The 22,270-nt window shown below is 40.1% G+C and overlaps 1 protein-coding gene and 1 long non-coding RNA gene across 7 annotated transcripts in view; one reads left to right on the top strand and one right to left on the bottom strand.

Annotated features, from left to right (window-relative positions):
- Positions 1 to 606, bottom strand: part of LOC137850525 (programmed cell death 6-interacting protein-like) — a 32,088-nt gene extending 31,482 nt beyond the window's left edge. For all 3 annotated transcript variants that reach the window (XM_068670650.1, XM_068670651.1, XM_068670652.1), the window contains exon 1: positions 213 to 606. In XM_068670650.1, coding sequence (XP_068526751.1) covers positions 213 to 418 — 206 coding nt within the window. In that variant the 5' untranslated portion in view covers positions 419 to 606. The remainder of the gene's footprint in view (positions 1 to 212) is intronic.
- On the top strand, positions 289 to 21,978 carry LOC137850527 (uncharacterized). 4 transcript variants are annotated; one of them, XR_011092577.1, is made up of 4 exons: positions 289 to 413; positions 9,080 to 9,324; positions 13,033 to 17,549; positions 20,722 to 21,978. It is a non-coding gene; the product is annotated as an uncharacterized lncRNA (long non-coding RNA). The 4 variants fall into 4 exon arrangements; XR_011092579.1 differs by having other exon boundaries at positions 9,080 to 15,241; positions 15,376 to 17,549; XR_011092578.1 differs by having other exon boundaries at positions 9,080 to 15,507; positions 16,297 to 17,549.
- Positions 21,979 to 22,270: the final 292 nt, after the last annotated feature.

The following is a 22,270-nucleotide window of genomic DNA, read 5'->3' as shown; positions in this document are numbered from 1 at the left end:
CATCCTCCTCCTCGTTCTCTTCTTCCTCCGCTTCCTCGTGCTCCTCCTCCTTCTCTTCTTCTTCCTCCACATCCTCCTCCTCTTCTTCTTCCTCTGCTTCCTCCTCCCCCCCCCCCCCCCCCCAGCCCTCCCTCTCTCTCGGCCCTGCCCCGAGGCCGGCGGGCGGCCCCCCCGAGGCGGGTCGTGCCGTGCCGTGCCGTGCCGTGCCGTACCTGAGGAGGGTGTCGAGGCAGGCATCGTGCTTGTCGAGCGGGCGGCCCAGCGCGTTCTTGCGGAGCTTACTGAGCTCCTCGGCAGCGCGGCAGTGCTCGGCCTGGGCGTCGCCGCCCGGGTAGCTCTGCTGGATGAACTTGCACAGCGGCTTGGCCAAGTCCACCTCGGAGGCCTTCTTCAGCTGCACCGAGATGAAGTTCGTCATGGCCGGGCGGCTCAGGGAGGCGGGGGGCGGGGAGGAGTGGAGGGGAGCGGGAGGGAGCAGAGGGGAAGGGTGCCCGACCTAAGGCGGCTCCAGCTACCGCTGCTCCGCTACCGCCACCCCACGCTTCCGGGATTGCTGCAAGCGCTCCCGATGCAGCGTGGGCACGCAGCCCTCCCCCATCTCCCCCCGCATATCTTCCCTGCGCATGCAGAACGAACCGCTGCCGGGATGAGGGGAGGGAGAGGGTCCTGTGCACGACTCGCGCTGAAAACTGTCTTTGTAAATAAATTCATACATTAGTTCTCTGTAGGGAGTGCTGGAGTCGCTCCAAAAGGGTCGTGGGATCACTCACTAAAAAAAAATAAAATCATCAAAGGACGCTGGAAGCATTTGTCGAAAGGGTGGTGGAGGTGGGGAAGGGACGGGAGCACCTCTGCAGTCAGGGAGACTGAGTCAGGGAGCTGCTCTGCCTGGGTGAAAGGAGGCTCAGGGGGATATAAATACCTCCAGGGGGATCTCACCAATAAATAGTTGAAAGGAGGGTGCAAAGAGGATGGAGCCAGGCTCTTGTCAGTGGTGCCCAGTGCCAGGACAAGAGGCAGTGGGCACAAACGAACAAAGAAGGCTCCTCTGAATATCAGGAACACTTTTTCACTGTGCAGGTGGCAGAGCTTTGTCACAGGCTGCCCAGAGAGATTGTGGAGCCTCCTTCTTGAAGATCTTCAAAAGCTGCCTGGACATGGTCCTGGGCAAGCAGCTCCAGGTGTCCCTGCTTGAGCAGAGAGCTTGGACATGGGCCTCCAGAGGCCCATTCCCACCTCAAACCATCAGCAGTTCCATGAAATCTTGTGCTAAAGGGCATTTTCATGTGTTTCCGTGGCTGAGGGTATGTCATGCACATTGTGCTCACTTTCTGCTGAATCAGCCCTGTGTGGCTCAAATACGCAAGGCAGGCAGACCGTGAGGCTTGCTCGAATGACGGTTGAAAAGGAATGTTTGATCTTTTTTCTTGTTCCTCATTTCTTGTTTCAGACAGCTAAAGTTGTGAGCCTGCTATTTTCTTACTGCTTAAGCCATGAGTAATGATACCAAAAAAGGGAGTGGTAAAAGTATTTTTTAAATGGGGTTAAAGGGTTTGCTCTGCATCTCACATTTTGCTACAAACTGATCACAAGTTCTGCTATAAAATCAGTGATTGTTTCCTATTTGGAGGTGAACCTGATACAACTCAATCTGAATTTAGTGATATTTATAAAAGGCAAGTAAACAGTGCTGGGTGCGTGGGGAGTCTATGCTCTACTGACACGCACACCCAACCGTCGAACTTTCTAAATATATATAGAACATTGCTTTCACATATTCATAAGAAACCCCAGTATGCCTATACATATGTATGACCTATCCCCACTTTGTATTATAATTAGTATTTTCACAAACTCCTCCTTTTGGAGCCTGCACAGTGTCTCTTGGTGGTGCTCATTGGGGTCATAGGGATGAAGGCTCATGGTTCCCCTCCATCACCACTAGCAACCTTTTGTTTCTGGATCTCGTCCAGACCGCAGGGGCGGCTTCGACGGCCTCTCTCTTCTTCTGCACATGGTCTGCCCTCCACAAAGTTCCCAAAAGCAACAAAACGTGATCAACACAAACCCATGCGAGGCCGTCTTTTCCCGCATTTCGTTAACCCTTGAAACCACACTAATAATACGATTATCATATAACATTAAAAAACAAATTTTGACAGTTTCAACCAGCAAACCCCCCAGAAACTTCCGTGCCTTAACGGCGGGAGAACAAGCAACCCGAGACGGCAAGGCATGACCTTAATCACCTTTCTTTGCTTCCTCTAAACTCTTTACATTCCTGATGGCCTCATCCCTAAGAATCTGATGTTATCACCAAACATGGGGCTTGTCGACCCCCATGGCCACACTCCCACATCTCCCCCTTCTTTATCAACCATCTTCTTGACACGAATTATTACTCCATATATCATAAACCCAAGGAGGGTGACCTTCTTTGTTATCTGATGAATGTCAGAGAAAGAGGGTAGAGCCTGGGAAGTCTGCCCTAGCTGCTGCTGTTGCCACTGGGTTGGGCAGCTTCTCCAGCATTAGCAGCTGCTGTACACAGTCCAGAGCTGCAGGTCACTGGCATGGGGGGGAGGAGATGAGGTCATCTTCCTGCTGCTGCCTGCACGGGCTTGAGTGGTGAGCCAGGTATTTACAGCCTTGCCAACTTGCTTCTGCTGCAAACCTTTACTGCATTCACAAAATAAATAAATAAAAAATAAAAATATATGTCAACATATGTTATATCTGGTATATTTTCATATATTTGTGTTGGTGCCCCACACGGAGTAAACACCTCAATCAATTTCTCATAGCTGAATCCAAAACACATAGTAGTTGACTTGATTTTACATTAAAAAAAAAAAAAAAAAGAGGAATTTTAAGGAATTTTATCATTCAATGAATACAGCAAGTAAGCTGTCCCACCTTAGTCATATCTTGGTATGTGACTTCCTCACTGCTTTTTTTCCCCAGGTTTTATTGCCCCATAAGCATTCAGTCTCTGCACTTGTAAGCATTCGGTCTCTAAGCCTGAGTCAGACTTGCCCTGATAGCATTTTCCAGTCCCAGGAAACACCTCCACCCTCACAAGCTCAGATCCTGATCAGCCTCAAGATAGAGTTAGCCAGGTTGTTGCCTCCCTGTTTCCAGCATCAACACCTTATGGGGTATAGTTAGCCTACACATCATTACACAATGTACACATTACACAATGCACAGCTGCTTATATATGGGAGACAGCTGCCTATATATGACAGATAGGCTATTAATACTTCCCAGCATAACAGTCATAAACACAGAAAGGGTGTGAACAGGGAAGGGCAAAAACTGCAGCCATGAGATCATAGTTTTACTTTGGAGCCCCGATGACCTTTAGATGATGTTGCTTAGTACATTCAACCACTGATATTTTGCATTCCTAAACCATCCACCAACACAGCACAGAAATTTCACTTTGTTTCTAAGTTACCAGAATTTCAAACATACAGGTAATTTGCTTCTTTCCCATGGATTTCTTGTCAGTAGTCGTCCCCTAATGCACTTATTCTGATTATTACAATCATTATAAGCTTTAACGACTTGTCTCCTTGTTACCTCTGCCCAGTTAAGTACTATTTCCCAATTTAGTGTGAAGAAGCCACATTGTCAGTAGTTAGCAGTGCAGGGTACATAATCTACATCTTCTGAGTCCTGTGCTTTAAACAACAGACCATACTTCCTTCTTCAACAGATTTATGCTAGTGTCTAAAGGAACCAGTTTAAAATGGCTTTCCCCTAAAATGTTTGAAATAATGCAGCATAAACAAGTTAGCTGTATTTAAGTAGTACCAAGGTCACTGATATATTTAATTTTGGTGTAGACAGATGCCTCCTGGGAGGCATGGGCTCCTCAAGTGCCTTACTAACTGCCACAATGCTAACACTGTGCTGGGACCTGTGCTGTGCACCCGCTCATGTCTGAGCTCAGAACTAGTAGATAGACACAGACTGCTAGCTTTTGGTCAAAGGGAATGTTCCTTTTGAGAGGATAATTTTCTTAGTCATGTTAGCATTCACAAAGACACATAACCACAAAGTGATTATATGAAAGTGCTTTTATTTGGCGCCAGAAGTTAGGGGCATGTCTGCCCAAATCTAACGTCATTCGATTTGCTCACACAACAAACATTTATGCAATTTAGAAACATACATTTGCATAATATACGCGTAATCATCAGTTATCTTCATATTCATTGGATAAATGTCTATTCCATCTTCTATAATCACAGCCCCTTTATTAATCTGATTGGTCCCTTTACTTATCTCTATTTACCTTTTTCAGTTACTTAGATACTTTACAGATTACATTGGATTTCAATGGTATTTACCTTAGTTTCCAAACTATTCATTCACCTAGCAATAATCTCCCAGATACCCATAATATTTATCCTAACTATCTCTTGTTTAGATCAAATAAGTATTTATGGTATGCATTGCTAGTAGCAATACTGGTTTCACTACCAAGACACCTGTTGCTATGTTAACATTTACCAACAGTCAGACCTCTCAAATCTTAATAATTTTTCCACCACACTCAAGATCTGCCAATGAAATTTCTCCATAATCAGGACATGGAAACATTCTTACCCCTTCCTTCAAATTCAACACTCCTTTACCTTTTATGTCAAAATGTAGAGGATCAGTCCCATTTTTCCTGAATTTTGATTTATTAGGGTTTTATATTTCTCAAAGGTGAGGAGAGACCTGAAACAGAAGATAAACTGATAGCAAACTCTGTCAGCCAGAGGCCATGCTCGTTGTTGTGCTTGCAGAGCCATGCTCACAAGAACGTTCTAAATACCACCTTCCTGCTGTTCCAAGAAGAAAAACACATCTTCAGTTGAAATTCCAAGCATGATACAGGTCAGGAAGAAGTGAAAGAATGGAGAACAGGGAAAACAGGTCTAAATCAGTACTGTCAGTGCTCTTACTTAGGCTAAACAGTGTTGTATCATGGTGATCCAACGAAGTTGTATTTCAAGCACAAACTAAATAAAGATAATAAGTATGTCTTTTACTTGAAAAGAGAGTTCTGGCATAATGAAATAGAATAAAAAGAGCATCAAATGCGTAGCTGGTGGCAAGGAAAATAAGCTAGTGGATGAAACAAATATCAAGCAGGAGCAAAAGCAGGCATCAGAGAAGGTTGAAGATAGAGGTGAAGTAATATTAACTTAGATTGGTTATGAAAGATAGAGAAGTTATGCAAGGCCTGGAAATTGTTGACCTAGGTAAATAATTTTACATGATGCATTGTAGATGGTCTAGAGTGGATCAAGCAGGGAATTCAACCAGCATTAATACAGTATTTTTAATAAGTGCTTACAAAATATTAGCTACTAGGCCAATTAGAGTGCAGCTTACCTAGAGTTTTCTTCAAGTCTCAGCAGGCTTCAGAAATATGCCATATTACCGATCACATAAAATAACACCTGTGTTTGTTAGTCAAATACACCACATTAACAAGAAGAAATAGTTTTTAACTGTCCCACATCATGTTATGTGGTATTGGGTCCTCATAATAAGCACCAAAATCATTGCTAAACTATATATCCTATTAAAAAATGTGGTAGAATCATGTTCCACTCAAAAGATTTATAATCCTATAAGATTTTTAAAACATGGTTGTTTTTTCCTGCTTACATTATTCATATCACTGTGGTTTTAGAAGATTTACAATGCAAAACAGCTTGTAGAAGGCAGCAGCAACATACATTACTAAACAGTTGAGAGGCTATTAGAACATCTCACAGAAGCTGAAGGTTAGGATTAGCACAAGACATGTCAATATAAGCGTAAAATGCTTCTTGCAATGCACTGAATAAAACTGCTTTCTGTTTACTTATATTGTCATAGTCCTATATACTTTATACTAAGGTAAAGTCACACTCTGCCTCCAGATACACACTTTCTACTTAAAAAGATGAAATGTTTGTATAGGAAATTATCTTGATACTAGGCAAAGCATAAATGTGCACTGCTATAGATACACTGATACAAGTCAGTATATCTGTGTTTATAAAGATACTTACCTTGCGGGGCAGTTATGCATAAGGAATGGCAATATCATTGTGATTTGATGCTGGACATATGCACAGCCATTTACTGAGTCCAACCTTACATATAATTTTCTGAAAAATCCAAAGTCATGCATGATTATTTGACTTGGACTTTGGCATGAAACTCTGTAGCCAACACTTTGGTGCAGTGTTTATGGTGTGTGGTTTGAAAAATGTCCACAGCCTTCCTCTGAAAGTTTGTTGAAAGAAGGAAAAGATTTGTTCTATCTTTGATTAGCATTGATGTTACCCAGTAAACTGTTAATTCCATTTTGCATGTGTAAATTACATGTTTTAAAATAATTTTTATCCCTAGGAATGTAAAACAAGGTACCTGTTGTATTGCTTTAGAAGCAGGTGAAAAATCGAATGTCTGCTTTTTGTGATAATGGGCTAAATTTTGCATTACATTGCACTTATTCTTGCTATGAATATTTCCTTGAATTGTCATAGGATTTCAGAAACCCCAACAGGAGATGGATAACATTCTTATGTTATCACATCTTTAATTAAAAGTTAAAAGAATAAAGTATTAATGACCTCAAAACAGAAGCTCTTCCTATACATCATTCCCCTAATTGTGCTGTGGTTTTACTGCTTCCAATTTTAAAATAAGAAACAAATTAAAATTAAATATGTGTTTTTAATTCATGCCAGAATAGAGATGAGTTTTTGATTTTACAAATTGCTCTTACAAAATTTGGCCAATTAAGCTTCCCCTTAAGATCTGAAAGCCAGGAAGTTTTCACTTAAATCTTTTTTTCAATTAAAAATTAAGTCAATAATGGGAAGTAAGACAATAGATGACAGATAGCTGGGTAACTTTCAGTCTTTTAATTATTGCAATACAGGGTGTACCTAAAGCGACAACTTTGTTTTATTCCTAGTAAAATATTGCTTTCTTTATTTAAAACATTTTATTTAACGTTTTATTTAAAAAATTGTCTGAATTCATGGTAAATCTAATTCAAATATTTTTGCATCAAAGTAGCCCTCAAAGAAGCAGAAAATAATATTTTCCTTTGTTGGTGTTTTACAATGTGTGATTAAATTTTATACTGTTTTTGCCTGTATATTTAATGGAAAAAAAATGCCTTTTCCTGTTTACAACATGACAAGTACAAAGTTAGACTAGAAAACTCCATGTTTAATTTGAAGACCAGGAGGTTTATTACATTGAAGATATGAAAGAAATTACATCTACTTAATTGAGGAAGATCCTTTATAAGTCATCTTTCACTTAGCATTAGTATTTTCTATTTGAAGTATTTCTTATGCTGAAACATCTTATAAAATATTCAATTAGAAAACACTTCACATTGCTTGAAATAGATCTGGAATGGATGTAGGTAGTTAGGCAGTCAGTCATTACACAGCAACATATGCACTAGCATAGAGAGATCACATCTTGCTGTGTGGAGCAAGTGAGACGGTAAATAAGATCTTGACAGAAATACCTTCACTTGAAGTTCACCCAAAAAGCACTGCTGAAATTCGGATCTGTGGTTGTAAGGTCTCTTTTTATGGTGAGTGGGAGGTTCACACCGCTAAGCTGCACACTAGCCCTCTGTACAGACAGCAAAGGATTATATTTTCAGCACTTCAAGTAGGGAAGAACCTGTAGTAAGTCGCACTCCAAATATTGTCAGGTGCCTCACTGCACAAGGCAGCCTTCTATTTTGAGAAGACTATAATCACCGTTGTTCCTCCGACGGAGACAAGCCTGTCGCTCATGTGTGAGGCAGGAAGCGTCTGTCCTCTAGCTGGGGGCATCTGCCTTTGCTACTGCACCAGCTGCCACGACCGGCCAAATGTGTAGTACAGCTCCTCCCCTGTTGCTGTGTCACCTACATGTTGAGACAAGCAACACGAGGCTGTGCTGCACCTACTCAGTAAAGTTGCAGGGTTTTACAAGTGTGGTGTTAAATCTAAAACCAGACCCGCTTTTGAGCATGCTCCTATGGATCTGTCCTCTGCGTCCCTGCCCATGCACATTGCCATTGGCACTGTGTGGATGAAATCTGTTACACAGAAAGGAGCTCACAGTCAGAGGGTAGAGCCTGGCATACTGCTGGGGCAGTATTCAGAGACAGCAGCAGGGGCCAAGGCCTAATTCAACATCCAAGGATGGTGGCAAGGATGCAAAGAGGAAAGAAAGAACCTGATTTTAAAGCTGTAAATGTCAAGGTTTCTCCATCTAGCATGTGAGTTGAATGAACTGCTCCCCACAAATGCAGTAGAGGAAAAACAGGAATGTGGGCCCAATTTGGTGGAAACAACTCCACAACAGTCTGAGATCTTGAAAAAATGGCAAAGATCAAACAAACAAAGAAGACCCTGAGAGCATGGCTGTTCGATAGCCCATGCAGGGAGGGGTTTGTGCTTTTTCCCAGTTCAAGACATCTCATTAATGCCCGCACTGCCGGTCTTACAAAGAGCCACCACTAATAACAATACAGGGAATCAACTTCTGAAAGCAGTAAAGATCATTGTATCCTGCTGTTAAACTTAACATAATATTAGGTTTTTATCTTACACATTCCAAAAGTAATGAATCAGAACAAAGTTTCTGTTACATAATGTAACAAAAGCCAGTATAGACAACTCTTTTGCAAAGTTTATGCAGCCACAAAAACCCACGGATGGCAACAGGATTTGCCAACAACACTGCCAGAGGATTCCTCCTAAGAATTCTTGCTTTGCAATGTTTGAAGGACAAAGGATATTCAAGCTCAGACTGGCACAGACTTCAAAAGTAAAATGCAAAAAATGTGGTTTAATCTATTTGATTGTTCTACTGGCCATACATGGACATTTGTGGTGCAGGCAGGCAACAAAATACAGCATTAGCAGCATGCTTGAATTGCATGGAAAAAGTGAAGGGGAGGATGGTTTGATCAAGAGCATTTTTATAGTACGAGTCTTTTTCTAAATCTTTGTTTTTCTTTCTTTCTTTTTTTTTTTTTTTTTTTTTCATGAAAGCAGATAAGTGTGACTAGAATTGCTTTTCATCGTGGTAGGACATCCACAGGACATCACAGAGTCTGACTCAGACATTAAAGGAGAGAGTTTGAGAGACACTGGATGAGCCAGCTTGCGTTAGGGGACTGCACTTCAGCCAACAATGCCTTTGAAGAAGTCATATAAATTAGAGCAGATTCCAGTCCACTGGTTGTCACATATCTGATTCATCTTGGCATGACATATCTGGACATACCTTGATTAATACCAGCAGGTAAAATGTTACTGTAAGGAATTCATCATGCAAATTATGCTCTGCAAAGCTCAGGAGATTATCCCTAGTGCTCACCTCTTGAATTCCCAGATTTGTCTGCTTCGCATTCTCTCTGATGTTCCTGGAAGTTCTTAATGGCATGTGGGCAAACAGAAATGTGTGTAATGAGTCACTTTTAGAGGAAAAAAAAAAAAAAAGTTTCTTAACTGTGATATTTTGCTCTGTGAAATCAGACATGTTCATTTGATTTGTGTATGCAACATTTCTTTCATTCACACTGATTGGTATAAACTGTGATGTAGCATTCCTTTCAAACTAGTAAGCCTGGCAGCTTAAAACTGTTTACTTTACTTCCAGATACAGAGATGTTGACGTGCACAAATAAGATATTTCAAGAAATACAGGACAGTATATTTCTGCTTCAAATATTATGTCTAAATGAATGTTTAATTAACATCCATTCTTCGTGCACGTATGACAGGTTTATCAATAGCCACTTTTGTGATCAGCCAGCGTTAGCTACAAGCTACTTAGCTAGGCATTTGACAATGACTAGGCATAACTGATATAAAATTGTCCTTGGAGTCACTCTGGGACAGCAAATGAATTTCACGGTGTCAACAGCTTATTTACCAGGAGAATCCTTCACGTTTTTGAAACTCCAGTAACACCAGATGTACATGCATCTGTCTACTTTCAGGCTTGTGTTTTTGTATATTCTGTCTCTACCTCTATGTCTACATTTATTTCTAGTATCTGCGTCTTCCACTTTTAACAGAGCTTAGACTACACTAACATTGGTTAGCTGAATGTGAGTCATCATAGCAGGTCAGTTCATTTTCCCATGGCATGTTTTGCTCTGTCCCATGACTGTCATTTTTTCCATTTCAATCTCACCAGTATTACCTGTTTGGCATAGTAGTTTATCAGTCATTAATGAGGTACCTATTTTCAGGGATGAAACAGCTGAAGAATTTTTTTCTTTACTATGTAGATGATTCAATATGATTTTCATTCAACACACCTAGTGCTTATATGCTAATTATTTAAATGCTCTCTTTTATTGCCCAGAAGTGTGCACAGTGATTCAATGCTAACCACACCTGTTTATACAGAACTCTCTTAAGGTCTAAATACATATGCATTGTGTCCAAAAAACAGCTCAGTGAGAGAGAGGAGAAATTTTACTTGTGATGTACTGTTTGTTAAGAGGAAAGATAAAAACTGAAGGGGAAGCCTTCAGGCTTCTTTCAAAAGTGCTGCAACTGTACCCAGTAATTTATATTCTCAGGCTGGAGTAGCATGCCAACACTGTATCTCGTCATGAGCAAACACAAAGTTTGCTCCAACTTGCTTCCCTTCCTGTTTCCTCTTGTACTCACACAATAATAAAACTTGTCTGAGAATGGCACATTAGCCAGATTACATGCAGATAAACAGAAGAATTAGAAATGTTGTCACTTTAGGAAATGGCAAAGGGAATGATGCAAAGAATGAAGGACTATTGGGCAATCATTGCAAGCTGAGGTAATGACTCAGAATACTTATGAAAAAGCATCACATTCTGGGTGTCCCAATTAAATCAATTTTTTTTTTTTTCCAGCTTTTACTTGCTCAGTGAGGGACATTGAGGATGTGGTTGTATTTCTGTAATACCTGTTATTACTATAGTTATTTGTATGGGTCTCTGCAAAGATTAAGGAACACTTTGTAAATGCTACTTAAACTAGGCAATAATTGAAGCAATTACACACTAATAGACATGTCTTAAATATAGGACAGAAGTGATTTGCTGGAAGAATGTTCATTCCAGGCCCAGGAGAAGAACTAGAGATTTTTGTTTTAGTAGATTTCATTAATACATCATGGCTGTCACTGTCTCTCCCCTTTCACTTCTCTTCACATTCCTGAAAAAAAACTGTACCACAAGAGGTTTTCCTAACTAATGAAGAAATGACTAGTCTGGTAGTATTTGCTAAGTACCTTTCAGTGAGTAAGCCAGCATGAAAGCAGTCTGAGGTGTGGCAAAGATGTTCTTCACTACTTCTTGTGCATACTGCTGACAAATCCTATGGGAAACAGCAATTATGGTACAAGTTAGGGCAACTCTTAGGGTGGCTGGAATGTTTCCAGGGACCAAACAGGCCTATGGCAACTTCAGAATGGAGATAACTACATATTTCTTATATCTGACAGGATCTAACCTGCTTGACATTGTCTATGTTTTCCTGTGTTTTGTCTTACTGTGCTGCAGAGAAGACTCAGTCATGGGACACAAGGCTGCTGCTTGAAGTACTGTACATGCAAATTAAAAACAAAACAAAACAAAACAAACAAACAAAAAAAAACAACTGTCTGAAACAACACACAGTGGCAAAGAGTCAGTAGACGAAGATAGGCAGAAAGGTCCAAGGTTACTTACCTAACACACCATGCAGACTCCTGACATAGCCCCACCGGAACTAGTTTCCAAACTAGAAACCTGTACAAGCACAGCCCCAAGCCAATTCATTTTGTATCTCAGCATAGTCTATGGAGGGTTACAGTGCATAGATAGATTTAATGCCACATTGTGCAATCCACAATTCTGTTACTGTCTGTGAACAAAATGCACTTTTTCCCTTCTATCTTAAAAAATCATTTATAGGAGAGAATGGAAAAGTTTTTAAAGAACATTACCATGTAAATGTTTCCACCCTCACCCTCAGCACTGCCTAAATGAATAGGGTATACTAATAAAAGTGACAGGAAGCTCATTTTTTTCTAGCCACAAAATAAAGATAAAAGTAATTATATTCATGCCAGGCTTTAGATTTATTTCCTGAGAGGGGTAGTGTATATTATGAATCTGCTACCAATTGCAAATGCCATGGTGACAAAATTCACCTCAGAGTAAAGAGATTACACAGTATTAAACTATGGTATATTAATTTAATATCTGATTTTTTTCCTTGTTGTAGGATCAACTCTCTACTTATGACTACTGACATATGAAATAAAAATATACAGTGACCAGAAGTTATTTGAAATTAAGCCAGATTTTATTGTATAATGGACTTTTATCAGTGTGGGAGAAAAACAGGGCTCTTAAAACCAACTGCTAGTTAGTGGTTATGGAAAGAAAGTCATTCTGCAATTAAACTACAATGGTGGTACATTAAATAAGACTGAGCAATGGCAGTTAAACTTAATTAAAGCTAGAAGATATTTAAACTATCAGTAACAGTTTTATGCTGAAACCATATGACAAGTTTTGACTTAATTACTCTCAGAATGCCCACAGTTGTACAACTCTTCAGGCAAAACACCTGCTGAGATCCATATGCTGGTAAAGAGAGACTACAGACATGTTTTGAACTCAGTAAAGACAGTCTGGATTCAAGCAAGGATTACGTAGCCACTGCATAGTTCTGTGTGATATAGTCCACATTCTCTTTTGATGGGGGGTGCATCTTCATGGAAAAAATATTGTTTGGATTAAGTACTTGTTTACATGGAGTTCTGGAAACAATTGCAGCTCAGGAATTTTTTTTCTGATAATTTTGTTCTTGAATTTTCATGCAATAAACACGTCTTGGCAGGGAAGGTGTGGAGTCTTCCTGCAACTGTATTTTGTGGTACAGGTTCTGTGGTCTGAGCTGCATCACGTAATCACACTGTGCACTGCCAGAAGCCCTGACTCCCCACTGTTCACTGTTTCTGTTACAGTCCAAGGCATTGAGAGAGAGTAACCCAGTGAAGCCAGCACAGCATCCTTCTGGCAGCGCCCACCAGTATGCACAGCCAGGAGATCTAGGCCAATCTGGTCTCAAGAGCACTGCTGCTGGGACAATGTATGGCAACAGAACCATGCCACAGCCTGCACCACCAGCACATACCTTCACCTGTGGTGTGCTTCTTCACATTTTCTACTACACAGATGGGGCATTCCCCCTCATTTACTGTGCTGACCACACCATCCATGAGACACAAGAGAGGACCTCATTCCACATACCAGCTCCAGAAGGTCTAAGTGCTTGGCGACTGCTGGATGCAGAGTCTGCCTTGCGCCTATGATAACAAGCAAAAAGCCACGCTGGTGGCAGACAATCACAACCACAGCAGCTATACCTATGCTTTCATTCTGACTTTCACCCTGGCTTTCACCCATGGCTGCAGATCTTCCTCCAGCAATGCCAGCTGACTGACTACCAAACCCTGGGATGCCAAGCACTGCCTAGCAAGATGCTGCTGCAGAGCCTGCAGCAGTAGCACAGTGTGCCTGGGTGCTTTGTTTAACACACACATGGGTGGCCAGCTGGCTGATAGGTGCCAGATTTCTAAGTATCTGCAAGATACTCTAAAACTGGACAGTGGGAGGCATAATTTAGGTTTTGGGTGGTTTCTGAAGAATGAGGGACCAAATCAATGCAGCATTGCTCTCTAGAGCTGACTGTGATAGCCTCTGTGTGGGTATAGCTTATGCTAGTAAGGACAGCAAAAGCACTTTTTTCTTGAAAAATACTTGCTTTTGGGCCTGACCAGGAACTTGTTCACAAAACCACATAAATCTCATGTTTCCAGAAATGGTGCCTTGGAGGCAGCTTCTGTTGTGCATGCTCTCACATCTTGAAATGCATGAGGTTGCATAAATACTCCAAAAATGCTTTCAAAACCCAAAGTTCTGTTTTCTTTTTATGACATACCTATAGCGTATCCTTATGTGTGGACATTCCTATAATAGTCTGGAAGCACTCTGCAGCATGAACATCGATAGAATAACCTCAAACACAGTGTAGGCAGAGCCAACATACCTGTTTCATATCTGTCTCTCAAAGCAGCATCAAGATATCAATTACATTGCACCAAAGAGGGAAAATATCACTCTTCTAGTCTGACCACTGAAACCCAGAGAGCACGGTCCTTGTGAAATTCCTAGAATCCCAGAGAAAAGAAGGGAGTGCTGCAAAATGCCAGGAATGTTGCAGCTTCCATAAAAGCCTGCTCAAACAGCAAGATCTGATTGACTGAAGTCTTTGCTTGAAGAAATAAAATGGATGATCCAGAAGTGGTTTCCTTTCATTGTATGTACTTCAGGCAAATTGGACTGGGAGAATAACACATTCTTATCCTCAGTTGAAGAATGTCTTGATTTTTTTTCCAAAAATACATATAACTGGATGCTAGTTCTGAAAATGTCACCATGCCCTAGGATTGCTTGAATAAATAAGGGGAACTGTAGCTATTGCCAAGATGTTCTTCATTTCTATTTTTGGGCATACTTCTGAAATTCATTCTTAAGCAACACTCACTGCAATCAAGGGAAGTTGTGCTTAGGTAAGGACTGACACTAAGCCTCATCACAGCAGGATTTGCTGGATTTGTGATTTTCAGCCCAAGTCTACAACTCAAGTCATGAAGTTGCTCCTTACACTTAAAATGGTAAAACCAGGGAGATGAGCAAAAGTGAAATGTTGGTGGAAAACTCTATGTTGAAATTTTAGATGTTGTCATTCAGATCAATCTCAAAATTAATCAGTAGTTTGGGTGAACTGGTTCTACTGCTCTTACTCCTCCTCTATCATATAGCTCTGGGACTCAACTGGGATACAAGTGATCATAATTTTATCAATACCAGGTACTTAAACCATTTAAGACAAAGCAATACTGCCATTCTTGTACATGTAAAGAAGCATGTATTTTTACACTCAAGGACAAAAAAAAAAAAAAAAAAAAAAAAAAAAAAAAGGAGAGAGAGAGAGAGAAAGAGATAAAGTATATATATGGGAAATAAATTAGCTCGTTTTAATTACGGACAAAGAACCAAAGACTCCAAATTTGCCACTAAATCCACAGGGGCCTGACTGCTGGCACTGGAGGCCGGCACTGATGGGATGTAGCTGTGTCATTTTGGGTTAGACAGCTGTGAGGAAACATGGTGAGTGCTTTCTTCTCCCCTTCTCTTGGAAGAGGCATTTCAGCTCCAGCTCTCACCCCCAGCTGTGCTTGCACTCCAGTTGTGTACCTGCACCAGCTAACTGGCTTGACCTCAGACCTGCTTTGTGACTACAGACTTGTCTGGCTGTGGATGTCCCTGGGTGCTGCCATGGGACGTGCTCTGCTTGCCCTGCTCCATCACGTGGGCCTGCATGGCTTCACCAGTGGTGAACCTGGAGGAACATCTGCTTGGTAGGAGGATGCTTGGTATGTTATTGAGACTTAAAAATGGAGAAATAAAATTAATTAAAATTAACGTGGAGAATTAAAAAATGGTTTATTACACAAAACTGGCCACTGTCACCAAATTCCTATTACTTTAGCTTAGGCTTTGCAGTCTTTTCCTTCCCAAAGGATTGGCCTGTAGACTGCTATGTATACTAGTGTAAAATCAGCCGATGCATTTAAAACAAGCAGGTATCTAAACTGGGTGAAGTCTGTGGTTATAGATGGTGGTTGGCTAATCATTCCCATTTTCATAAAACCTCAATTCTTTTTGAGTGCCTGGCATGACATCAGTGAGAATGAATAGGCTGGAAGATTTAGGCATCTGCTGCAAAGGTGGACATGCAGTATGCTGGAGACAGCATATTCTGACATATTCTGACAACTGATATGCCCATGCTCACTTAAGCACTGGGCATGTGTTCTGGAAAATCCAGAGCATACAGGATACATTGACATGCAGAAATACTCATATGCAGAAAATTTTATTTCCATAGGAATTTACTTCTTTAGAAGTAAATAGTCTGGTTACTGTGTTTAAACACTAGCAATGAATACAAGAATGTTTCTGCTATGAATCATAAAATATTAAAAAGAGACAAAAGTTATTTTTTCATTGAGGCATCACAGACACTATGGTTACTCAATTAAAGCAGATTATAAAGAGTCTACTTCTGCTGCCATGAGTTTGTATGATATTACTTGGGATTTTACACAAAAAGTAATATCATATATTTTTCTTGATTTGTCTATAATAAAATAATCTCCCAGCCCTGGAGTGAGGACAAGTGAGTTTTCTCAATGGAAAGATAGAGGCTCTAAAAGAGGTACAGAAACCTTATTCATAATTTGCCTTTAAGAAATCTTGTTTGCTCGAAGTGCTTATGTATCAAATCTGTATCTTCACTTCTCTTATCATTTCCATTCTAGATTATAGAAATTGTAAAATACCTAAAATTATTATTAAAATACAGCTAAATTGACATCTAAATGTTGTTTTATGAATCTCAGAACTGCAAATTTATGGATTAAGGTAAATGAATATCAAATTCCTTATATGTGGGTGTCAAAAGGCATCTGTAAACATCAAATGAATTAGTGGTTATAGAATTTACTGGAAAGTAAACTAAGTATCTGCATGGATTCAGAAAATTTCAAAGAAAAGTCAGAAGTTGTTTTTAACAGTTATTTGAAACAGCTTGTTTTTAAGGTAATTTGCATGTGTATGTAAAAAATGTATCACTAAAGTTCTGAAATTTATATTACTCTTACTCATTTTTGTTATTTCAATTAATTAGTGTTTGTACACACTTTCATTAAAAAGTCACATAAGCACATAATACAACAGTACCTCAACCTCTTCTAAAAAAGATTAGCAAAGTAAGAAGTCCAAATCCTGATAATGTTCAGCACCATAGGATCTGAATCCAACCCTAGTTTTCAAAAATTGCCTGAATCTGCGTTGCTTGGATTCAAGTATTCTGTTACCTGTTCCTGATGATATGTGACTAAATATTTTATTTTATTGATAAAGCAAGCTATCTGTTGATCATTGCAACTCTATGAGTCCAACTATATTTAAACAGTCTATTTCAGAATGCATAAGACACGTATACACAAAACCAACCTTACTATTTTCACTTGTAACCCATCTTACTTTTCTGACTATTTTACCTAATTCATGGTACTGTTACTTTATAACTGCATTTATGGCAATTACCTCATTTTAATTTTCATTCTGAAACAGTATGATTCACTTTAGCTTAGGAGACCTGGACAAGCCATCTTCAGCCTTTTAACTTCAACCACAGGAAATCAGTGCACCGGCTGTATGTTTAGAAGCAACCTCCACACTCTCTTGGTGCAGAGGTACCAAAAAGTGTGACTCAGCCTCTCTCCTAGGAGACATAAAGAGCACATAAAGTCACATGGTTCCAGTGACTCCACCACGTTGCAAAAGCGGTTTGCAGGATTTATGGTTGCTGCTTCAGTCCTTGATGCTGCAGAACTGCATCTTTTCACAGGTGAGAAACAGAAGGTAGGGACTTGGGGGAAGGATGCTCTGAACTTCTTTTTTCAAGCCATTTGTACTCCTCCTGCAGTGTGGGAGACAACCTGAGTTCTGAACTGTAAAGTGATTTAGTAAAAACACACCCTTCTATTGCTCAGATCCTTCATATCATGCATTTGGTCAGAGCAAATGAACATTTTTTTTCTACTACACAGGTGAGTGCTAAAAATTTTTCTCATGCAGACTCATTTACAGATATCCCCAAAAAATACCAATTTATATTTGCATCCATGCACACCTAATAGGTTTCTATGTGAGAAGGGTGAACAGACAAGCGAAAAATATTTCTAGCAACTGCTATCGTGGCTTCTTCCTTTTTCTGCTCAGTATTATCGGTAACAGATAGGGTAGGTAAAGTTTCAACTACGTGCCTCTGGACAGGAATGCTTGCCAAGATCTCCCAGGAATATTCACCACTAGAGGGAGCTCTCCAGCAATCAGACAAGTTTTTTCAACCTACTAAAAAAGCCTATTAAAATTCTGCAACTGCCAAAAAATTCATCTAGCTCACATTCGTTCCAAAATCTAAATGCATACAATTCCTTCTGAATTCATACAATTCCTTATTGATCAATTCTTGTAATGGAGGAATTACTCAAGTAATAAATGATCGCTGAATCTGTTTCTACTTATAGCAGGACTTGCACCATGGGAAAAAAAAAGGGGGGGAGGGAGTAGTGTAAGAAAACCAAAGCAGAAAACATTTTGTTTGTTTTCTTTTTGTTTGTTTGTTTGTTTGTTTTTTGTTTGTTTTTCCTCTTTCTCTTCTAATTCCTATGCAGTGAGAAGTGGTTGCTTTCTGTAAATGTGAGCACAGTCTGCAGCTGTGTTGGTGTCATCAGGATGAGTGTCAACACACTATTTTTTTCATATTGTTTAGCACATTTGCTGTCTTGCAAGTTTCATGTAGATAATAAAAATACCACGACTTGTTTTGCAAGAATAGAGATTTTGCCATTCCAAGGCCGAAATATACCCAGCTACATATGTCCCTTGATACTGCTGTGCAGTACACTGTGTGCTGGCTACTTTTCGCTTTTCAAGTCAGATGAATCAAGTGCTTTGGATCCTTTTCCAGTTCTTTCGTACTGCTGTCAAAACAGTAATATTTCAGTATTAAGGTAATTGCATCTATTTGAAATAGCTCTTGTAAATATTTTAACTGAAAGTTTAATTAATTTCCTTAGTTTAACAAGATAGAAAATTTTATATTGATGGACTACTGTGATGAGCTATTGCATCACAATTTTTTCCAGCAACTACTATAGAGCAACATTACACAAATGTATTAGACACAGCAGAGGCATGGTGACAAACAACTCTTGACAAACAACAGTTAGGTATCTCTACCACTAGAGACAAATATCTCTGCCGCTGTACAGAAAGGACATACAGTTATGAGTTATGTAGCAGTACTTTGGATAATTACAGAAGATGTCACAGACTGACACAATAATAGAGAAATGGCCACTTACAGCCTAACTCTGACACTATTATCTTGATCTATGTTATTATTTTTTTCATTACCTGTGTCTTTTAATTTATTCTTCCTTCTCTGTATCACAAATATCTAGAAAATTAGCAAATGAATCATAGAAGATTTATCAGGTGGAATTATATAATTGCAGCATCTACGTGTTAAAACATATTTGACAAAAGGGAACAAATTAATGCCTTCGAGAAATCCAATAATCAGGCATCAGTCTGCATGTCCTCACCTCCTATTTCTGCAATCAAATTGACTTAGGATATATAAGAAAAATACCAGACTTCTGGTTGCAACTTCTGACTCTTTCATAAACAGGCAAATGAAAATGATTTATACTAAATGTGTAATTTCGAAAACATCTGTGGCACAGGCCAAAATGTAGCAAAATGGGCTGAGGTCAACTGCATGAAGTTCAACAAGGCCAAGTGCCGGGTCCTGCACCTGGGGCACAATAACCCCAAGCAGAGCTACAGGCTGGGAGACGAATGGTTGGAGAGCTGCCAGGCAGAGAAGGACCTGGGAGTATTGGTTGCTAGTCGGCTGAATATGAGCCAGCAGTGTGCTCAGGTGGCCAAGAAGGCCAACGGCATCCTGGCTTGTATCAGAAACAGTGTGACCAGCAGGGCTAGGGAAGTGATCGTCCCCCTGTACTTGGCTCTGGTGAGGCCACACCTCGAGTACTGTGTTCAGTTTTGGGCCCCTCGCTACAAGAAGGACATCGAGGTGCTCGAGTGAATCCAGAGAAGGGCAACAAAGCTGGTGAGGGGCCTGGAGAACAAGTCTTATGATGAGCAGCTGAGGGAGCCGGGTCTGTTCAGCCTGGAGAGGAGGAGGCTCAGGGGCAACCTTATTGCTCTCTACAGGTACCTTAAAGGAGTCTGTAGTGAGGTGGGGGTTGGTCTGTTCTCCCACGTGCCTGGTGACAGGACTAGGGGGAACGGGCTAAAGTTGCGCCAGGGGAGTTTTAGGTTGGATGTTAGGAAGAACTTCTTTACCGAAAGGGTTGTTAGGCATTGGAATGGGCTGCCCAGGGAAGTGGTGGAGTCACCATCCCTGGAAGTCTTTAAAAGATGTTTAGATGTAGAGCTTAGGGATATGGTTTAGTGGGGACTGTTAGTGTTAGGTCAGAGGTTGGACTTGATGATCTTGAGGTCTCTTCCAACCTAGAAATTCTGTGATTCTGTGAAAAGTTAGAAGGCACTGAATACAGTTTTAGCACAGATACAACTAATTTCATCATCAAGGCCTTATGACAAAAATGGGCTTTAATACTTTAACTAGCTTGCTACAGATATGGCATCACAAGAAGAACTTTCCATAGTGCATTGATTGAATGGTATTCAGAAGATACTTATTACTTTATTATTCTGATATTCTTCATCTTGGAGGGGGGAATTCAAATGATTCTTAAAAGTAATCAACAGTGATAAATTCACCTTTAAAATAACACATCATCATTTTAAAATATTTTAAAAAATATTTTAAAAATGTAAGAAAAGGTGCAAAATAAATACCTGTACAACATGGACAGCAAAAAATGACATATTTGAGATTCGAAGTGCACAATATGGCACTGTTTTACCTCCTGAGAACACTAAGACAACCCTCGATGAAATGATCTCTGACCTATACACAGGTAAAAGCATGTGGTGGCTCTAGGATACATCCACTAAGAGAAGGGAGTTTACAATGAAAGGAATCCATTCAAGACCCAATCCCAATGTCGACCTCAAGCCTCCCTTGGCTGGAAAATGCAGAAGCTCTGTCACAGCTGCTGACGAATCTGCCAGGAATGTAAGGACAACTTTCTCATAGACTTATTCAGTGCAAACTGAGGCCACGTCAACTGTAATTTACAGGAACTTTTTCAATGACTCATATTTAAATTTACTCTATTTTTATTATTATGGCCTGCACTTCCTATTTTTGACAGAGACCTTTAAATCACAGGGATTTTCAAGGGATTTTTATGGTTCTTTCACTGATGGGATTACATCTTCTGTATAGGAATGGTTTTTCAGAAGATGTCAGTGCATGGAAGTAGCTTGACTGTCAGAATGACCGACAGGCACACAAAAGGAGTTCAACAACTGGCTTGCATGAGGTCCTGGCCCGTTGAAGCTACTGCTAGAAAAAGAAAAGGCAGAGACAGACTATGAGATACACTTTCTTATCAGCCAAAGGAATGAAGAGCACAGCGCTCTTCCTTCTCAGCCTATTTCTCTGAATAATTCTTGCCCTTTTCAGAACAGTACATTACATGCAATAATTGTGCAGCATGCTTGTATGAGGTGGGGGCATAGAAACAGGTTTGGTGTGCAATTCAGGTTGGAAATGTGCCTCAGTGAATTAGTGTCATTTACCTCAGCTCCCGGTGTAATTGCTCTTGTTGCTAGCCAGTCATACTCAGAAGATTGAAATAAATTTCGATTCAGCATTCAGTTACGGGGCTTAATTGCTTTACAAAATATTATGCATTGTTACAAATACACCAGAATAGTGGAGTTACCCTCACATGCTTGCATATCAAAAAGAAGATTGCATTCCAAAAGAAGCAATCCCCTTAACTGCAAATAAGAGGCTTTAAAAGATCTTTGGCTTGAATGAAAAAATGCCTTCTTCTTGGAGCCTAGCCCACATCCCTGTGTATAAAGTCCACTAGGACTTTGTGAGAACATCAAACAACAAAACCATGTTCTTTGTCCAACGTGGAGTTCTGCTCTAGATGCAGAGTTAGAGTGCTGCTCATGCCTTGCCAAAAAAGCAAATGCGTACCAGAAGCAAAACCAGAAGTTCTATTGAAAATACCATTTGTTTGCAGGGAAAGATATGAACCAACATTTTTTGTTCCCCCCACCCACCAATAAATAAATAAATAAATAAATAAATAAATCTGTCCAATGTTTGGGTTTGTGAGAAATACTCCGTAGCCAATAACTTAGGCTCAGGCGAGGACCTCAGTGAAGTAGTAATTTATTCGTGATTGCAATGGCGGGCGCCCCACAAGCAGAAGAGTACGCCTACTAGTTCCAAAACACAGTTTATATACTTTTTGATGACAGGACCCTCCCCTGTTTCCCCACTGAGCGAGTAATCCAGGTTCACAATCTATCTGATGCTTCACAGACAATGCATGGCCTTTAGTTGCTGGCCTGTTAAATTTCAAATTTCTTTTGACACTTTTA

This window comes from Anas acuta, chromosome 2 (genome assembly GCF_963932015.1).
Source record: "Anas acuta chromosome 2, bAnaAcu1.1, whole genome shotgun sequence".
Classification (NCBI taxonomy): Eukaryota; Metazoa; Chordata; class Aves; order Anseriformes; family Anatidae; genus Anas; species Anas acuta.
This window is presented reverse-complemented; position numbering and strand designations above follow the sequence as displayed.